This window comes from Serinus canaria, chromosome 4, assembly GCF_022539315.1.
Source record: "Serinus canaria isolate serCan28SL12 chromosome 4, serCan2020, whole genome shotgun sequence".
NCBI lineage: Eukaryota > Metazoa > Chordata > Aves > Passeriformes > Fringillidae > Serinus > Serinus canaria.
The window spans coordinates 45269237-45289259 of record NC_066317.1 but is presented as its reverse complement, the minus strand read 5'-3'; the positions used below and the strand labels follow the sequence as shown (position 1 = coordinate 45289259).

At 36.3% G+C, this 20023-nt stretch overlaps 1 protein-coding gene across 2 annotated transcripts in view; it reads right to left on the bottom strand.

The window, feature by feature from the left end:
* The window catches only part of USP46 (ubiquitin specific peptidase 46), a 31931-nt gene that overhangs the window by 6733 nt on the left and 5175 nt on the right, over window positions 1–20023 (bottom strand). Inside the window, exons 2-8 of one of the 2 annotated variants that reach the window (XM_009100459.4) lie at window positions 12396–12476; window positions 11430–11643; window positions 8951–9180; window positions 5411–5487; window positions 1757–1840; window positions 1264–1461; window positions 558–636 (exon numbers count right to left, since the gene is read on the bottom strand). In XM_009100459.4, coding sequence (XP_009098707.1) covers window positions 558–636; window positions 1264–1461; window positions 1757–1840; window positions 5411–5487; window positions 8951–9180; window positions 11430–11643; window positions 12396–12476 — 963 coding nt within the window. Of the gene's footprint in view, window positions 1–557; window positions 637–1263; window positions 1462–1756; window positions 1841–5410; window positions 5488–8950; window positions 9181–10754; window positions 11095–11429; window positions 11644–12395; window positions 12477–20023 lie in introns of those variants that run through there. The other variant, XM_050973778.1, reaches the window with a different exon arrangement.

Sequence of the window (20023 nt, the reverse complement as noted above, 5' to 3'; positions counted from 1 at the left end):
AAATCCGACTCAAAATCCCAGTTTTGCCAGTGGGCCACAATGACACAAAAGGGTTTGCATAAGAATGAATTTCAGAGTGCTCAGACAGAATCTGCAATAGCTATGGGACAGATTCTACTCTAATCTACATTCAGGCAATCCCAGATCAACAACACAATTCAGACTTTCTTGTAGCTTCCCTATTCAAAACTGAAAATTCTACAGCAACGCTAGCTTTACTTAGTTCAATTTTACCAAGTGAAAAGGTTTTAATGAGTTAAATTTATTTTTTTAGATATAGAAAACATTCAAAATTAAACTCCTTAAGTCTGGTATTAAAAACTTTTGAGGTTGCTATGAAATAAAAAAAAACCCTCTGACACTGACAGAGCAAAAACTACAGGACTAATAATTTTGTTTACAATCTTTCTTCCTAACAGAACTGAAATAAACATTACAACCAAACTGTGGCTTTGTAGACTGGTAATCTCTACCCCATTCTGGATCAGAATTTTGACCCCAAGCAGGGAAGCAAACATTTATACAAAATTTGTGTTCATGACCTTCAGCGTACTGACCTCTACAATGTCATCATCAAACAAGAGCCAAAATCCATGACTTTTCACAATAGTAATGTAATGCCCCCGATTAGGTCCACTAGAAAGCAAAACAAAAACCCAAAATATTAGAATGTACTAATGAGTCCATTTTGATAAGTCACATTTCTTTATGGATGCAGAATTATAACGAAATGTTATGAAAAATATGGTAAATCCACCTGTGGTGGTAATCTAGACATTTAGTCCTTTCCCTTTTTATTTTCACTTGTTGCAAAGCTAATCAACTGAAAGCTAAAGGTTATTTCCATCTGTGCCAGGACCATTTAGCAAATTATCCTACAGAACACTTAACATGGTCAGAATCAAATACATTTAAAACAGCAAGAACTAAGTATAGGGGAGAAAATTGACCAAAATGATCTGTTGTGAGACTACAGGATGAGACTACATGATGGCAGCCTTTGGCCCTCACAGAGTCCTGCCTCCCAACTTTTTTAAGGGGTCTTATGAGGAAGGAGGTAGTTTCATCAATTTAAACCAAACTTGTGCCTTTTGGAGACCCGAGACGTTATTTCTTAAACAAGTACTGATTTACAATGAGGGATGTTGGTTAAATGGCTCAGCCCAAGACACATGCAAATCCTTTAAGCCCATTCTCCCCATATTTTGCCAGCCCTTAGCAAATGCCTGCCAATAGCCCATGACACACATGAAGGTGCCTCACCTTCCACAGTGAACAACAACAGCCACCAGGTCATACATGCGATCCAAGTTGACGGCGTCGCCGGAGGTGTTGAAGAGACGCAGCTCCAGGGGAAACACGACCCGGTAGGACAGCTTGGTGTACCTGTGCAGCTGCTCCATGTACTTGAATCTCTTGAGGTGTAAGGCAAGAATCATTGGCAGTTTTTTTACTCTCATCCTGTGAAACCATTAAGAACGCATATGATGAACTCCTGACCAGTTCAAAGCCATTCTCTCTTCCCTTTACAAGCAAATGGCTGCATTTTAAAGGCTCTTTGTAAGTAACAATAGTCAACTAGAAGTAGCTTCTAGACTAAGACACATGCCTTTAAATCTGTCTGAAGGTTCTCTTGTCCACACAAAGAATGCATTTGGGATGAAAGGTTTCTAGGTATTAAAACAAAATAAATACCAAGGAGTAAGTTTGCCAGAGCCCAGGAGGGGGATGGTGAAGCAGTCTGCTCTTTGCTTACCTCTTCTGTGCCTCTTGTTTACTGCAGCAAGTTTCACAGTAGTATTTCTGTTCACTGCATAGCGTCTCTGTGTTACTGAAGTCTCTGTGAATAAATACAATTATCAGTTCTTTAAGGATATGAATACATTTACTTGGGCTGATGAACTGGAACCCAAAAGATACATGGGATGAAATCTTCACCCATTCCAGTTTTCTAAAGCATCTGAAGCAACTGTACTGGGGTTTCCAAATGGAATTAGGGTATCTGGCTGCTATGACCTGTTATATTAGGAGCTGCGGCCCTCTACTATACAATACAGATGAAAGGTCAGGTGTCTCAAAATGGGACCTATGTTTGGTCTCTCACATAAAGGGGCTGCCCAGACTTGGGTATAATCACTCAATTCATTCTGTTTCTTTTTAAATTATTTGCAGAATAAAGCAACTTTAAGTGCACTTCTGTCATCCCCAAATATCTTGTGGTTTATGGTGTTCTTCCATAGGAAAGGTTTAAATCCTCTTACAAAGAAGAAACAAATTGAACTTAGTTTCCTGCATCCTCTTAACCTTTTGAACAGTTATCCAGAAGTTTTTAGATTATCCTTTTCCATTTTCTAAAAAAGGAAAGTGGCAGCTGGTATAGAAAATTTTGTAAATCCTGATCAAGTAAATACACTTGGAGATATTTCTGGATTGAGCTTTTAAAGTGACAAAGGCAGTAGAAGGATGGTTTGACAGCATCTCTCAGTTTACAGAAAATTTGCTGGAAGTCACAGTGCTGATACGTTTTGGAGCAAAAGTTAAAGTACCTAACACCACTTAACTGTAGAAAGAAAACAATCTGTAATTATTTTTGTCATCTCTTTTGTTACATTGCAACTGAGCAGGAGTTTTGAGAACTGTGAATGCAGATATAAGCACCTATCTTCCATTTTAAACATTTGGGTTTTCCTGTGACTTTGGGCCTTAAATAGCTATATCAGAATTCCAGAACTCCTTATTGAGTGCCCCTACCTTGTACCTGACAGGCTTCTGAACTCCAGGCAAATTCAGACCCAAATAAATTCACTTCTACCACTGCAGTTCACATTCATGGAGGTTGAATCCACACTGTCTGCAACTTTAGCCTGCTCTCACAGTAGGCAGCACCAGAATTGTCTTACAAGGCAAAGGGAGGATTCTGGATGATTATTTTTTCCTGACATCATCCCTACAGGGGTGGGTGGGAGAGATGAAGACTACATAGTTTGCTAGGGCCCAGACAATTAGAAGTTAATTACAAAACTTCATAAAAGTTTAAGGCTGACAGGGCATAACAAAGAAGCACTTCATATGACTGTGTAATATTTTTAATAACGGAGATTACTGTTTTATTTTCTTTATAAGGCCTTTACACTGAGGAGAAAGTGCCGATATTTAGAAAAAAAAACATATTTTGAAAGATAATTTACAGCTAAATTTTTATTGTAAATATTATTTTTTATCTACAAGAAAAGAAAACATTGTTACCCACAAGGATTTGCTTCAGTGGTAAACACTGATCTCAATTTATGATTTCACTTTTGAATTTAAACATAAAATTAATTAAATTCAGCCAATTCCTGTGAAAAGCATGGTAACCTTTCAGGGAATTGTAAGTGAAGAGCTGAAACTTTAGAAAATATTAAAGATGAGTTATATGTGCAGGGAATGTAAGACTCAGTAGAATGTGCCTGTGAAAGTTTTAGGCTGGCTGTTAGAGAAAGAGTCTTATATTTATTTTCAAAGCCTACAGTCTCAATTTTTAAAAAAGCAAACAAATTTGGGGAATTTTTTAGTTTTCTTCTCATCTCAAAATGAAGCAAGGAAAAATGTTTTTCTAACATGAAGAAACATGTGCAGATGGTAGAAATTTGATAGATACTGCTTTGTTCTATTCCAAGTCTCCCATGAAAGTTAATTAAACTCAAGGACTTTCTGAATTCCTTTAAAAATATACTAGTTATTCTGATGCTATTAATATCTATTATTAGTATTATTTATTATTAGTAGTAGTACTTATTTATTTATTGGTAGCATTGTGGTATCTATTTTTGGTAGTATTAGAAAAAAATGTTTCACTGAAAAATGGTTAGTGTTGAAATAATTTCAACTTCAATAACTCCTTCAGCAATGAAGAATTTTCAGTATGGCACTTCTAATAGATGTTGAACAATTAAAAACAACAGATCACTGACTGGAGTTCCCAAAGTCTGCATGTGCAAGAGCCACAGCCTTGCTGAACTCTTCTCTAGACCTGCAAAGCTAATTTCAAGATACGTCTAACTCTCTCCTATTCCATTAATAGTCCAATCTGCATTCTGCTTTTTGTTATTTTAGCAAGAAAAAGAAATTTCTAAATAGACCTGCTCAAGATGTGCTAACTTATCACTGACCTTGTGCTTCTACAGCCTCTCTGCTACAGTGTGAAAGATGCTTTCTATTGCTTATATGCATAAATAGGATTAATTTTGTGTTTTAAGAGATAAGAGAATTATTAGTGTAATATAAATTATTACACAAGTCAGGATCAAACTGACTGATAAACATTGCAGGTCCAAGTGGAAATAAAAACAATGGATACATATTATATTTGTTATAAGACTTTTATTGTTTCTGGCCCAGCTGTCTATCTTGTGGGTTTAGACTATGCCAGAGGCTTGTATTCTTTCTGTACTTTGGACATTTTGAGCACACAAGGGCTTTTCACATTTTGAAAAACTACAGAAATAAAAGGACAGTCATCTGTAGTGGTAAAGAGATTCATTATCCTTAAATGTTATCTTGCACAGCTTTTCTGTATTTTACCTTTTAAATGTAGCAGCCCTTAAAGCAATTAGGACACAGCAAATCAGTTGTTAAAAAAAAAAAGGAAACAACAAAGATTCCAAAAAGAGTAATAACTTGGATATTACTCTTATATAACTGAATAATGCAATTTCAACCTTGATAGCAATTTTGAAGTTTGAAGGAGTTTTACCAATTGATAATCATTACCTTAGAACAGCAATATATGGTCTTAAATATAGGTAGTGGTTTATTGTGTTAATGTCAAAACTCTGGACACTTTATATCTCTCAGAATAATCACTCATGTAAGACTGAAAAATTTTTTATGTCTAGATTTCTTTTAGGAATATACTAGGAGCAGAACAGAAATTTAGAATAAAAGACTTCACATAATTTTAGGATGAGACACAAAATAAGATATTTCTGATAATAAAATAGACTTTTGAAATATTTTGCCCTCTATGGACTCTAGCACTCATTCTGCAAAACACACATTTAACTTTTAATATGCATATAAATCCTAATCAACAAAGCTTGTGTAGAAGCATAAAGACAAGCATATTTAAATGTCTTTGAAACCATTTATAATTCTGCAGCAATTCTTCCAGACAACAAAGAAATCAATTATTTTCCCTGAAAGTTGGTTTATTTTCCTCTTTCAAATACAAACATTGAAAGAGAAAGCGAGTAAAGCAAAGTACATTAATATATATTTTGTCATTAGAGGAAACATCCAGTTTAAAGTATTTTTCTTCTGCTTAGGGTAAGTTCAAATTGTAATGTTATTGTACTTTTCTTTTCTATAATTACTAGACCTGAAAAATCTGGCAGTTAGAGCTATCTGCTGAAAAGATGCATTCATTTACCTTAGACAGTGTGTAATCGATGTGTTCTGCTCCACATCAACAGAAAGGTCAAGAAAATCTTCATCTTTGCTACTAACCTGTAGCAAAACACATACATGTAAAACAGAGATGCCATACATCTAAATGCTGTTTATATCTTTAGCAAATGCTAAAGATATTTATTTCTGTACAAATTGTTCTTACATAAAAATAATTAATTTCAATGCTTTAAATTTGTTTTAGTTCAGTTTGATTAATGTTCAGTGTGACATTGATCAATAATTCTACCAATCCAGCTTTCATATAATTTAACTTCTGTCTATTCCACTTATCCAATCCCACCAACCATGGTCCATCAATGGCAGCCAACTGCTCAGTAAAGGTGAAGCATCCTCCCCTATGTTATCTGGGATTGGTGCATTAAATATGCTTCCTTGTTATGTAACACAGCCTCCTTTCTTTTATTATCAGAAATCAGTTTATCCTTTGTATAACATATTCAAATATATATTCACATTTTATTCTTATATAATTATTTCCACTATTAAGGATGCAATGAAGATAATTTCCAAATATGTTTCTGTTACAAAAGTCATACTTTACCATGTTATCCTTTCTCTCTAGTGAGTATTGAAAAGTGTGGGTTTATACTTCTGGTTGACACAGCTACATTTCCCCACTGGATATTGTTCCTGGTCAATATTTTGATTAAAAAAATTTAAAATATTAAAGGTAAAAATGACTCAGTGATAATATTTTGCAAAATCATATTGGTGTTGCCAATCTTCTTTTAGACAGAATGAGAAGAGAAAAATTATACTGAAGAGTTTTTATCTAAAAAATTTAAGTCTGAATATTTTCAGAATGATAGATCCTGATTTTTGCATTGAAAATTATTTTTCACTGAGTGTTTAATCTCACAGGTGAAGTAATATTAACAAAAAAGCCATCCAAATAGCTAATTCTTGTAATACTTCAACTGACTCAAGAGACTGCAGAAATACTTACTGCATATGAATTCAGTCACATTCATACAAATATTTTCATAAAATGTTTCATGAGCACCCATGTTTTTGCCTCCTATTGTATTTCCTTAGAATAGGTAAATCAGAAGGGAAAATAGTGAAGTCCAAATCAAGAACTTCTGTGAGGAGATGAATCCATTGTTCTAGCAGAAGTCCCTCATACTCAGATTTTTGCAATGCTGTGGATGTGATAGTTATGTACCACCTTGAGCTCCTATTTGTGTTATGTCAGGGATATTATAACCTTGGTGAATGCAGCCCATAACAGACCTGAATGCAGAGAAACACCTTTGGCTGGATTAATTTTGATATTATCAAAGATGTACAGAGGCATAATGCACACCCAACTGAAATGAACAGCAGTTCTTCAAACAAAAATCCTCCCTGAGACATGGCTTGACCCACAGAGGACAGGAAACCACAATACTGGCAGCAATCGACTGCAGTATAAATATACAGCTAAAATTTGAAAGATAAAGCAACAAAGCTTCAGAGAACATTGTGTCTCTACAGCTGGAAGTAAAGTTCTGTAAGACACACTAAGTACCATGAGAACTTAAACACTTGAAAAAGTCCTTGGCAGGCATTGTGCTTCATCTGAGTACCTCAAAGAAGCTAGGAATTCTGTTACTGATTTCTGCACCTCAAATATTTCCTGGAAGGGAAGATGAGCTACTTTGAGCCAGAATAATATAGATTAAAACTAAAGGTAGCTGGAAAACCAGATTCAAACTGTACTCTTTGTAAGTGAGAATAAGAATTGCTGAAATCTGAATGATTCTTCATGTACTACTTATGAATATTTTAGCAAAGGAATAAATTTCAATCTGTTTTACTATTTTCCTAAGATTTCAAGTTACACTAATCCAAGGAAAACACACTAGAAAAATATCCTGAGTAGCATACAGTATTTCTGTACTCAGAGGAAGGTACAGACAAGCTTCATTTTCCATAAAGCTTCATCACTTTGATTTACAAGTACAGAATTGTGCAGTTGTGCTGTTACCCAAGGACATATCCTCATTTCACAAGTTTCTCTGAGTAAACATTAGATAATGATTTAGAATTAGGCCACAACTATTTAGAGAAGCTTGTCAGTTAAAAAATAATTCCAACTTTTCATTTATTTTGACTTGCTATTACCCAAGATTTTATAGTTGAAATGGATTCAATAATTAATTTTCAGTATCTCTCTCATGTGTTCACTTATACAAGCTTGTTCCAGACTTGCTCCAACATCTTATGTAAACTATCATTGGATCTCTTCTCCTCACCATCCTCCTCTGACCAAGTTCCTGGAAAAGCCACATATATTTTCTTGGAATACAGAGCTATTCTTTATGATTAGAAATATCAGACTATGCTCTTCTACAGATCTGGTAGGACATGGGTAGAGTTCATCTCACCAAACTTCAGTTGTCTAAACCTCAGCTTGCTGTCTGAAGATACCTTCTCTGGGCACCTTCTCCCATCTTAATGCAGCTAATCTAACGTTGTGTTTTCTTTGAGGAAGCCCAGAGTAGCAGCACTGATCTTAGTAATAGTGCATCATTCTTAGGCCAAATCAGTTTGTTGGTGCAGTTCTCAGTGTTGCTGCACCAACAATTGGAACAGCTTAGTAACACCATGGAGGCAGGACAAGCTGTAAGGAACAAAACCGGATACTACTAAAAACTTTGTTTCCTGAAACAGCCTAGAGACAGATGGAGAGAGTTTCCTGCAAAAGCTCCTTCACAATCTCCATCATCTGCAAGAGCTGAGATAACTAGCTCATCCTTGATGTCTATCAACTTTGCTTTACCAAGGAGAGGTTAGGTGATATTAATTCCAACCTTTGTGGAAGGTTGATATTAATTCCAACCTTTGTTGATATTAATTCCAACCTTTGATATTAATTCCAACCTTTGTTCTTCCCAAACTTTTTTTTCCTGTCTATGTTACTCTTTCATGCAACCTCACAGGAACAATTTAAAAAAAATTCTTTCTTTTCTCTTTCAATGTGTTTGAAAAAGACAGTAATCAATAGGAGACTTGCAATCAGGTTTCCCAATAAAAATTAATTTTTACTTATAGCTCAAACATAAGAGATTTCAAACTGACATCATCCTCTAGAAAATAATAGGAAAGTACTAGGAAAATATTAGGAAAATAAAAGAAAAGAGTTTGTTAATAATGAACCCTCTGTATATCTGTCAGACTCTTAAGATGGAGTTAACACCAATCATCTTAACATTTCACTTATATGAATATGATGTGAATACCTTCTCTCAAAGTTACAGTGATAAGGAAAGGTACTCATTCACTGGCAAGGATTTTAACTGTAGACATGTGTATTACGACAGCAAAACTTGGCAGACATTAGCCAAGTAATGCTTAGAAAAATAAATTTTTAGAAAAGAATATACTCACTTCAAGAAGTAAATTCTACAGGAATATCCACAATTCTCAGATGTCTGAAAAGATTCATATATTTATATATACAAAATGTATCTATCTATTAATGGGCAACAACAAAAAAATCTATCCCAATGCTTACGGTTTCACAGTTCAAACATCTAGTTTCGTTAGTCAGTGTTCCCTGAAAAATCTCATGCACCCAGGTCAGTTCTTGTTTATTGTTCTCTTCGGCTTCGTTCATGTTGCCATTTTTCAGTTTCCCATTTTGCTTTTCCTGTTTCTTCTCCTCCTGCAAAATGTCTGCAATGGTGTTGAGCAGGTAATTTAAAAACTCATGTGCATCCTGCTGCATGTAGTTGTCAAAGAGATCTGTGAAGAAGAGAGTCAAGATTTGTACAGCTGAATATCCTTTCCTCAAAGAAATAATTTTTTTTTCCCCAAGTACTTGTACTGGCCCTTGCTCAGCAAAGTATTCGAAATCATCCCAAAGAACAGTTTTGCAGCCAGTCACACTGGTTTCAGCGAAGTTACTTTGGGGGAAAACTTCATCTCACCTAAATTTAGCTGTCTAGAAGGTTACCCTCATTGGAGTTGATTGTGTAGGCTGCCATTACAGTCAATGAAGTAAGCAAGAGAGTGACTCATCCTAAATTATTTTCTTACACTAGACACTTACTGCCCAACTTTAGTCAGCATGACTTCCATCTCCATATCCCAAGTCCCTCAGACATTCAGGAACATCACAGAGTTTTGACAGTAAGCCACATGGCTGGGAAAATTGAGGCCATTGGATGCTGACACATACTTGTGTACTGTGTCTGGGATGGAGTTACCTTTCCTCACAGCAGCCCCCAGGGTGTGCCTAAAACGGTGGTGAATGTGTACCAGTGTTTCAGCTGATGCTGAGCAGCACTCACACAGCATCAAGGCTGTCCCTCATCCTGCCCAAAGCCTGGTAGACTGGGTGTGAAAGAGGTTGGGAAGGGGACAGAGGCGAGGCAGATGACTTTGGCAGCTGAGTGGCCAAAGTCATATTTTATGCCATGTGACTTCATATTCATCACTAAAATCTAAGGGAAAGATGGGCGGGTTTTCATAATTAAGATATTTCTCTTCCAAACAAACTTCTACACATGCCAAGGCCCTACGTCCCAGGTAGTATCTGGAAATCATCTGTTGATGGGAGGTAGAAAATAAATCTCAATCTCCTTTGGTTTTCCTTTGTTTCTGCATGTAATTTTTGGCTTTTTTTTTTTTTTTTTTTTTTTTTTTTTTAATTAAACTACTTTGATCTCAACTCATGAAGGGAAAAAACCTTATCTTCTCCTCCCACCCTGCTGAGAGGAGGAGTGAGAGACAGGCTTGGTGGGCACCTGGCAGCCAGTCAAGGTTAACTCACTTCAAGTAGTAATGATAACACAGCCTAACAAAGCTCATTTTTCACACACGAGTTTGATGGGAAAAGACTTGTCCTGTTCAATACTAATTGCTTTCAGGAAGAAGGGAAAATATTCCAGTGGTGATTTAGTACAGATTTCTCCAGTAAAGGCTTAACTTGCCCACCATGTCAAAGGAAAAAGAATGTGTGTTCCCAGAAATGTGTATTTTTATCCCCCTGCTCCTGAAAAAGTTCACATGGATTTCAGAAAATATTGTACAGAACTGTTGGCTTTGTAGTGTCTAGCCCCTGGACATATAAGCAGGGTAATACACACTGAGTCTGGCACTAATTTAAAAAAGGTCCAGTCTTTACAAGTGATCCCCAACAGTGTGGGGGCATTTATCACTAGATGACTCAGAATTAAACTTTTTCATGATTTCAAATGTCTGCTCTGAAATGAACAGTCTACCCATTTATATGCTGTCACCAGGAAGCAATTTCTTCCAGGTGTTTGGCTCATACTTTGTCTCTTCATTCAAAGCCTCTCTGTTTCTAAGCATACCATCCACACCGATATGAATCCAGGCCAAAACGGAGCTGTGACAGGCTTCTCTATCTCAAGATGTTCCTCACATCCCTTAGACAGAACTGGTACAAGATTAGGTATAAGCTGTTGCCAACTTAATGGTCAAAAGGGATCTGATGCTTCATCAAGAAAGACTGTGTCCACCACTTCCAAGAACCAGAGCAGCAGCTGATGTGGAGTCAATTGACCACCCCACGAGTACCCAGCTCCTTATCCTCCATGCAGACAATTCCTCTGGAATTAGTGGCGCCTGCAGCCTTCCTAGGTCACATAGTTTCTATACTGCCAGCTGCCCTCAATGTTTCTCTCTGCCATACTCCACAAAAAAAAAAAAAAAAAAAAAAAATTAAAATTACAGCAGTGTCACCCTATTCCCAGCCTTAGCTCACCCTACAGTAAGGTCTGCCCTACCACGCTGTAAAAACATCACAAATTCACACACCTCTGGGAGCCTATGAAATCTGGTGTGGTCATTTCATGCATAATGTCATATACACAGATACTAAAATAATAATACACCCCACAAAGTACTAAAAGCAATTTACAAATCTAAGCTGTGTTTCTGATTAATATGATCACATTGCTCAGTCTGTATTTATACTTCTTTGATCAATTCATGAATACCCTAGAGACCTTCAGTTTTGTACTTACCATTCTCTTTTCGTAACCTTGATATGAACTTCTTTGGTGGAATAACTCCAACTTTTTTCTTTTGAGTAGCAATACTGTGGAAAAGATCTGCCAAGCAAGTCAAGAGGTTTTCCTTCTTTTTCTGTTGGGCCTTGTATGATAATACATTTTCCCGAAATGGCCGGCAAAAATACAATGCCTGCAGCACGGAGTTACAGTAGCAGGTGTTCCCAAACTGCCATGCAGAATTTAAAACAAGATTAATCCCTGTGCATCACAACAAAACTAGCTGCTCATTCAAATTCTGACTCCTGTCTCTGTTACAAACTAGCCATTTTGCCATGTAGTTGCAGTAGAAATATATTTCCACACCCACCACGGCACTTAATGGAAAAAACTGCAGTATTCTAAATTAACTAGGATACAAAGTAAAGGTTTCCACTTGTAAGAAAAATATTTTTTGTAGTGGATTTCATTAAGTTTATCTCCGTATCTGGGCTCTATCTTACTGCTCAGTAGCAGAATGACTAATGTTTTAAATGGAAAAAATTATTATATCTATATAATTTCTATGGGAACAAACAGGTGATTAAACACTCTTCTCACTCATTTTCTCCTTGGCCAAATAAAAAGCTCCTCCTAAGAGTCATCAATGCAGAAGGCTGTACCTAAACTTGTACATACTTTCATCACTTCCTCCATCCTATTTCACACCTAAAATAGACTTTTAATTTTGTTTAAGTGTGTGTTCTAATCCCTGGAAATATTCATAGAACTGTTCTCTCTGGGGGTGTATGAAGCCATCTTCAAACATCTGATACAGTTTTATAACCCACTTTGCCTAAAATTGCAACATGAGCAGCACTTAAAAAAAAGACAATCCTGCATTAGAATAAGATTGATAAGAGCAGGAGAGAGAGAAAGACAAAACAAAACAAAACCAAGGAACTAAGCAAATTTCAAGTAACATAAAAATTGACCACCTACATTGACCAATCCAAAGTAGTGTTCATTGATTGGAAACTGCTCTGGGCCAATGTCTTTTTCCAGAGCAGAGGCATTGGTGCCCTATACAAAAGAAAAAACAAAGGAAAAAATGTCAGAACACAAACTAAACAACAACAACAACACCTTAAAAAAGAAGAAAATATTTAGAATATTAAGATTCTGAAGTAAAATTATGGACAGTATCAAGACAAAAAATAATTAATTCCTTATAGCTATGATTAGCCAAGCTAACTCTGTCTTACTGATAGGCACAACAGTCTCATGAGCCACTAAAAATATTTGCAAATCTGGATAGTTGAGCTGGCCTGGCATGGACACTCCAGTAATAGATGACTAGAAATGAACAGGTCACAACAGTGGTTCTTCCCACACCCACATCCCCCTTATTTTTACTGTGTACATGGCCATCTGGATCCCATTACTCTCTTGTCTCATAAAGACAGTAGTTGATCTTAAATACAACCCTAAAAACCAGCTCCTAGATGGAAGGCAGGTTTTCTAAGCATTACTGAAACTCCTCTGAATCCCTCTGAATTAAACATCGGCCTGCAACGATACTTGGGCTTCAGATTGGCACCCAGTTCTAGTAACATCACAGATGCTGAAAGCAAGTGTAATAAACCTGTCATTTTGTCCTGTCTAACATTCAGGAGCACATAAATCCAAGATAGATCTCTTAGTCAGTGCCCTAGTGTGGTAAGTTATGTTCAGCTGTATCTTCAACACCTAAGTTGTTTAGGTAACTGCTGGTCTGTAAGCACAACCACTAATTTGGTATGTTACCTGTCGTTTTCTATATTAAAATGCCCATTTTTGAACAAGCTTAAATAACTAAGCAAGTAAGGTAGGTTGCTGCCAAAGCAATTGTCATCACTCCTACACACATTATAAGCTTGGCTCCATCCTCTGACACTGCTCAGACCAAGTATATGTTACTTCCCAGAAAATCCTTTGAGACTGAAGTACTTTAGAGACACAAGCCTTCATCAGAAGCTTCATAAGGGATAAATGTTCTCACCAGATTCTGCTAAGCCTTGGTGAGAAACTTGGGAAAAAAAGATTGATTAATACAAAGCAATTATTGGCTACCATTCAACAGAGATGACAGTGTGATAATTATCACATGAAGATTAGTTTCATTGCTTGGAAAGTCAGCCTTGCCAAAGATGCACATATTCAGCCAACCATTCCAAGAGGGAAGAAACTGATAAATATTTGCCTATTTGATATTAGCAGTGAAACAGCCACTGTTACCCTCAAAACCTTGTCTGATACAAGAGAACCATGACTACAGAAGATTAATGCAGCTTCTGAGGAAAAACATCTTCATATTAATACTCATTGTACAGTGTTCAGATCAAAGGTTTTCTTTGATTCACTTTGAACATTACAATTGAGTTCCCTAAAAGAAAAATGAAATGGATGTTTTTCTAGTTTTGTAGGAAGTATTCTTCACACTGAAATATATTCTCCCTCTACAGTTCATGGAAAATATTATCTCCAAAAAGTAACCTCCTACACTTTCATAAAACCACAAGTTAATGTACTCTGTTAGACAAGTATGATGCAAGTGCTCTGCTAACTAGTTGCTCCTACATTACTCATTTGCCTTTCCTCCAGGGCCAGGGTTTCTTACTTCAGAGGATGCCAGATGGTTGGACAAGCCCTTTCTTGTAATTAAATTTTCTTGTAAATATTGTGAGAAAGATCAAGAATCAGGACTTACCAAACAAAATTACCATTGAAAACCAAACAAATTAATGATGTATACTAACCAATCTTCGTATAAAAACTCCACATTGCACAGAAATTTCTAAAGTACCTGTTGTTAAAAAAACCACATCCTTAGTAACATCTCATCATGGAGCTTTTTTACCTCTCCCAGTCCAGGCCTTGGCTGTTGCAAATATAAAATAAAGTACAGTGTGACAGTGACCCAACAAAACAGTGAGGCTAAAGTCAATCTTTAAGTAAAGTGACATAACCCACTCACACTCCATTAGGAGTAGGGCCTTCTTGTATCAAAGGCAATTTCAGTCTGATTTTAATTTATTCGGAGGTCTCCAAAAATATAGTGTTAAATCCATGGAAAAAGAAGTCTAGGAACATGGGTAAGAGACACAGAGACCTGATGCTTCAGAAAAGGATATATTCTTTAGATGGAGAAAAAAATGTAGACAGACAGGCCACTTAGTAAAACTCAAACTATGTCACATTGCATATAAATTATTTGTTTTGTATATGAAGTCTCCTCAATAAGCAATTGACATGAGGACAGAAGAAGGAAATTTTGCCAAGCTAGTATTCCAGGTATTCCAGAGACTGTACACCCAATCCAGGTTTAAACTGGAAAAAGTATATTATTAGGGATGTGTTAAAGGTGGTTCAGAATTCAGTTTAAATAAACCATATAACATGGAAAACATATTAGTTAGTCTACTGATGTTAATCTACAGCAAACATCAACTATGACTATTTTTCCAACATGTTTGTGTTTGTTCTCTCCCAGCAAGAAATTTTGGTTACTTCTACAGCGAAAACCTGCTCAGATATTTAAATGCAACCACTCCCTATTGCTTTATAAAAGCTTCAGCTAGGAGAAATAGCCTACCACAGCTGAATCTCCTGTAGTTCCATAAAAATAAGCAGGACCAGCAGTGTAGCTACAGAGCCTGAAATGAGGAGAGGTTGCAGAAGTCAATGAAGTGGGATTTGGGAGTATTAAATAAAGTCATATCAGAGTATAGCGACAGTAAGGGAGATTTAAAAGAATACACTAGTGAAGGAAATGCAGTGCTGTGACTGTGGTATGCAGACCTTATGAGGGTGAGAACTAGGTCAATGTGGAAACTCCTACTATGCATTCTGTGGTGCTGGAACCTTGATTTCTCAGTTTTACCAATCAGTATTCAGTCCTTGTAAAAAGACATACAGCCTTGGAGACATAGCCAAGCACAGGTCAATTCAGGCCAAGATTTTTGCCACAGCATGGCTCCAAAAACATTCAGCCCATATGACCTATATTTTTTCCTCTTGTTATTTTGCCCTGGACTTTCCAAAGAATAAGACTGCTGGTTTTATTTTCAGTTGAAATTTCTGATAATGTTGCTAAGACTTTAATTTGTGCTTTGGGTCACATAAAACAGATTAGGTAAAAATCCACTGCTGTTTCTTTACACTTTGGCATGTATTAAAAAAAACCCTTCAGGATAGAAAAGAAGTCACCAGATTAGTTTATTAAATCAGATGTAGCAAAGTAATCTAAATACAATTATTCTATAGAGGATGAGAAATAGACAAGAGTTAATATGAAAGATAATGTCAACAGAAGAAGCAAAGCAGACTAAACTTCATACTGTGGCAGAGCAATAAAAATTACACTAACTTTCTAGAAATATATGTGTGTTTAATTTAAAGTAGATGGATACAGTAAAGAAATTAGGACTCTTTATGAGCCACCTATTAATTGGGTATCACTAAATAAACAGAAAAACGGTATGAAAAATAAAAAATTAATAAAATTTTTCTTTGTACAGAAAAATATGTCTGTACAAAGACAAAAAAAAAGAAATAAGAAGAAATATCATGTTCACAAGAAAATCTAAAAATGTAACTGAAAAACATATAAAAATTGAATAATTAAAACAGAAACTTAAATGCAAAAAGAGCAAGAGATAATGAAGGAAAATGGCTGGTCCATGACAAAGGGTTTCAGATCATATACATTTATAGATAAGATTTCTTTTTTTCTTAGTATTTGGGGAAAGCAAGAGCAACACAATAGTTTCCTGAAGGGAGAAACTGAAGACTTAAGACAAACTAACGATGATGTTTGGGCTGGTAGAAGAAAAATTAGAGTAAAAATAGAAATGGCTTCAGGGCTAGGCAGCCCGAGTTTAAGGATTTTGGAAGGCACAGCACATGGAAGAGAAGGAAAAAAGAAAATAAAGAAAGATGGGGAAGGTCTCCTGGCCAACAAACGGCAGTGATAACTCAAAAAAGAGGAAGCAACTGTAAAAACCTGAAATTAGCTCCCAGGAGCAAAACAAAGAATCAAGGGTAAAAGGAGAACTAGCAATAGCACAGCATGCAGCAAACATGCAGCTGCTTTCAAAGATGCATCACCTGTCCCCAGTGCTAGACTTTAGCTATCCTCAGGAACAATCACAACTTTCAGAAAGATATGGTGAGTAACTGAATGGTTGAACCAGCCTTCTTAAAAACTCATCAATATTAAATGCCAAACATGAAGCATTTCTATAATTTTTTTTTAAGTCTAAGTCCCACAAGATAGTTGAATTTAACCAGATTAGCTCTCTCTTCATTCTGCAAGGAAATGGTTTTTGTTCCTCCAGCAAAGCTATTTTGGGTCTTTTTTACCACAAGAAGAAAGAGGAAAGACATGAGTCTATGAAAACACAGAGAAGATCATAGTAAACAGCAAAATAACCTTGACTGGCTGAAAAACCACTGTGTAGTCAAATTTTTTTAGGAGAGATGATTTATCAAAATGTATCTAAATAAATTATTTTTTGTGTGTTTTTTCCAAAGAGTCTTCTGATCATTAAGACAAATTATAAGAGCTTGAAAGGAGAGGCCTAACCTTTTTTCTTGCTGGGTACACTAAACTATCTCTATTTACAGATCTAAGTATCATATATACCACTAATAATTTCAGCCCTATAACTGTGTGGTTTCCAAGAAATGGATAAAAATTGCAAGACCTGAAATCCTGAACCACTTAAAACCTTGGAGAGAGTTTTTAAGGTACTCAGTCTTACATAGCTGATAAAGCTGGTTTTCTCAAAACTCAAAGCAACCAAGTACTGCAAGTGAGGTTCTATTGAAGTGTTGCAGGTCCAGTGTCTATATCCATAAGCAATTTAAAAAAAAAAAATTGACCTTTAAACTTTACAAGATTAGACAGCTTTTACCAAACTGCAACTCAATATTCTCTTGGGAGTCTTTCGGTATCCCCAGCTTAATTGTTTTTGGATTAGTGTCACCCAGGCTTTTGCTGGAGGCAGCAGAAAAACCATTGGTTTTGGCCAGTTTCCTTCTTCAGAACCCATAGCCTCAAGATGGTCTCATGAGTCAAAACAAAACTAAGATTTGCCTACAAATTATTAGCTTCTTCAGACTGCATATGTGCTGCCTCAGAGCATTTGAAAAGCATGGCACCTTCTAAAGTTCATCACAGCTGCACCAGCTGGAATACTCTGATAATCTCGAGACAGAAGTAGGAATACACTCATTAAATCTCCATCCAAGGTGTGTAATGAGGGCTGCAGCTATGTTGCAGGACAGGTTTAGAATTAAAAATATTTTTTACAGTTCTTTTTTTCTTTTAGAGAAATCCTCTAAGGACCTGAGACAAGTGCAAGATTCTGCACATGAAGAGAAGAATCACCATGTACAAAATGGGAAACAGCTGACTAAGGTAGTAATGTTTTAGAAAAGAAAGAAAGGAAAAGTCTCTGTGTAGTATAAGATGAACAAGTCACAGGTATGCAGTGTTATTTAAAAAATCCCCAAAACCACAGCAACAAATATTGACAACGTAATCAATTCTTGCAGGTGGTAGTCTACTAAGATCTTAAAGTAACTTTCCTGTTTAACTTGTCAGTGGTAAGACATCTTACATCCAGGTTTAGGTGCCTGGTTTCAAGGAAGATAAAGGTAACTGGAAAGAATCCAAAAGAAGCCAGTCAAAATGGAAGACCCAACTCAAGAGAAAAGTGACCTATAAAGAAGGGTTGAATTAGGTTGTGTTGCATAAGACAGAAAAGGCTGCATAATGCAGGAAAGGGCATGACAATATTTTCAAGTCTACAGTTTGTTACAGGAAGAAACTAGTCTTGGCCTCAGCAATGGCCAGGATGAGAAGTATCAAGCTCAAATTACCATAATGTAGATTCCAGCGTGACATTAGGAAATGTGATGTAGTTCCTATCATTGGAAATCTCCAACTTTGTCTGACCTACATCAGAAATAACACAGGTTTATGATATTCAGCGGACAGTTGGAGACTCCATTGTCATAGGATACATTATATACAGTTGTTACGAGGCCATTAATTGTGAAATCAAAAACTCAAGTTCAATAACTGAAACACGCAATATCCAGTTTGGTTTGAAAACCTCAGCCTTTTCTGCAATGGCTGAGCATACCCAAGACCATGCTCACAGTGGAGTCCTGACAGTGGGGATACTTCTTCCCCAGAAGCAATGATATCCTGGGGTGTTAAGTGCATAATGTATGTAATAAATGTATATAAGCGTACCTACAAAACAGCTAACCAAGGACAGTTTCTAAGGCTAAAGGAAGGTCAGCAGAAGGAAACTGACTTACTGCTTCTCTGACTGGCCAGGAATTAGACCCCACAGACTGTGGCTCGTCAAATCCATCAGAACCTCATCTCCTGTGTGGCACTTGCCCACCACACACAGTTAATCAGGGTCCAGAGTCAGCTTTTAATGTCATCTCTTCCACAATTCAGATTCACTCAGCCTTGCTGACCTATAACTGAGAGGTTCCTTTACTGAGGTGTTTCATATAACCACTGGTTTGCGTTTAATTCAGCAATATGAAGCCAGAGACTACATGCATCTAATAGAAAAATGTTACAGGGTTTTCTGAGGTCCCAGGATGAGGGAAGAGACAACAACGTTGACTCCATGTATCAGAAGGCTTTGATTAATTATGATATGATATATAAGATATAAAAACTATGCTAAAAGAGTAAAGAGAAAGGTTTCACTACAAGGCTAAGCTAAGAATAAAAAAGGAATGTGTAAACTGAACTCTTCTCAGCCCGAGACGGGCCGAACAGGTGAATTGTGATAGGCTCTTAATTGGAAACAGTCTGATGGGGCCTATCACAGATTTTTCCGTGGCATTCCACAGCAGCAGATAAGAATTGTTTACAGTCTGCTTATGAGGCTTCTCAGCTCTCAAGAGAGGAAAAATCCTAAGTAAAGGATTTTTCATAAAATGTGTTGGCAACAGAAAAACACTGTACACTACTACACATTGTGCTCATGAATTGTCCTTCTGCGCTTACTTTCTAAATAGCTAAGAAGTACATAATAACCACTTTAGCCATTAAAAGGTATTCATGCAATACAAGCTTCCACCATTACTAGAGGTTATATTTTGGGAATTATATATTAGGATATTTCTCATTTTGCATATACTCCTCTATCCAATAAAAGAGCTATTTTGTGGACTTCCATTCATCTTTTGATAGAATGTACACTTCCTGTCTGTTAGTCCAGTACCCATTTCTCAGCCATACTCTCAAGTTTCTCATTACTTCAGAAAGTTATTACAGTGATTACACTTCATATTCTCCATACTTTTCATATTTTTGTTTCTATATTTTCTATGTCATATTGAAATTGTGCATTCTTGAGACTATGCTTTTAAAACTGCATTGCTTGAACTGTCTAATCTTATTAGACATAATTTTTTTTCCATTATCAATCTAAATATGCCTTCAGATAACTGTTTTTACTGTCTGGCATGTATTATTTTGCCTTTATCTGTATTTATGGGAAGATAGATAAGACATGAAGAAATATATACTGCAGGTTGTCCAAATGAAT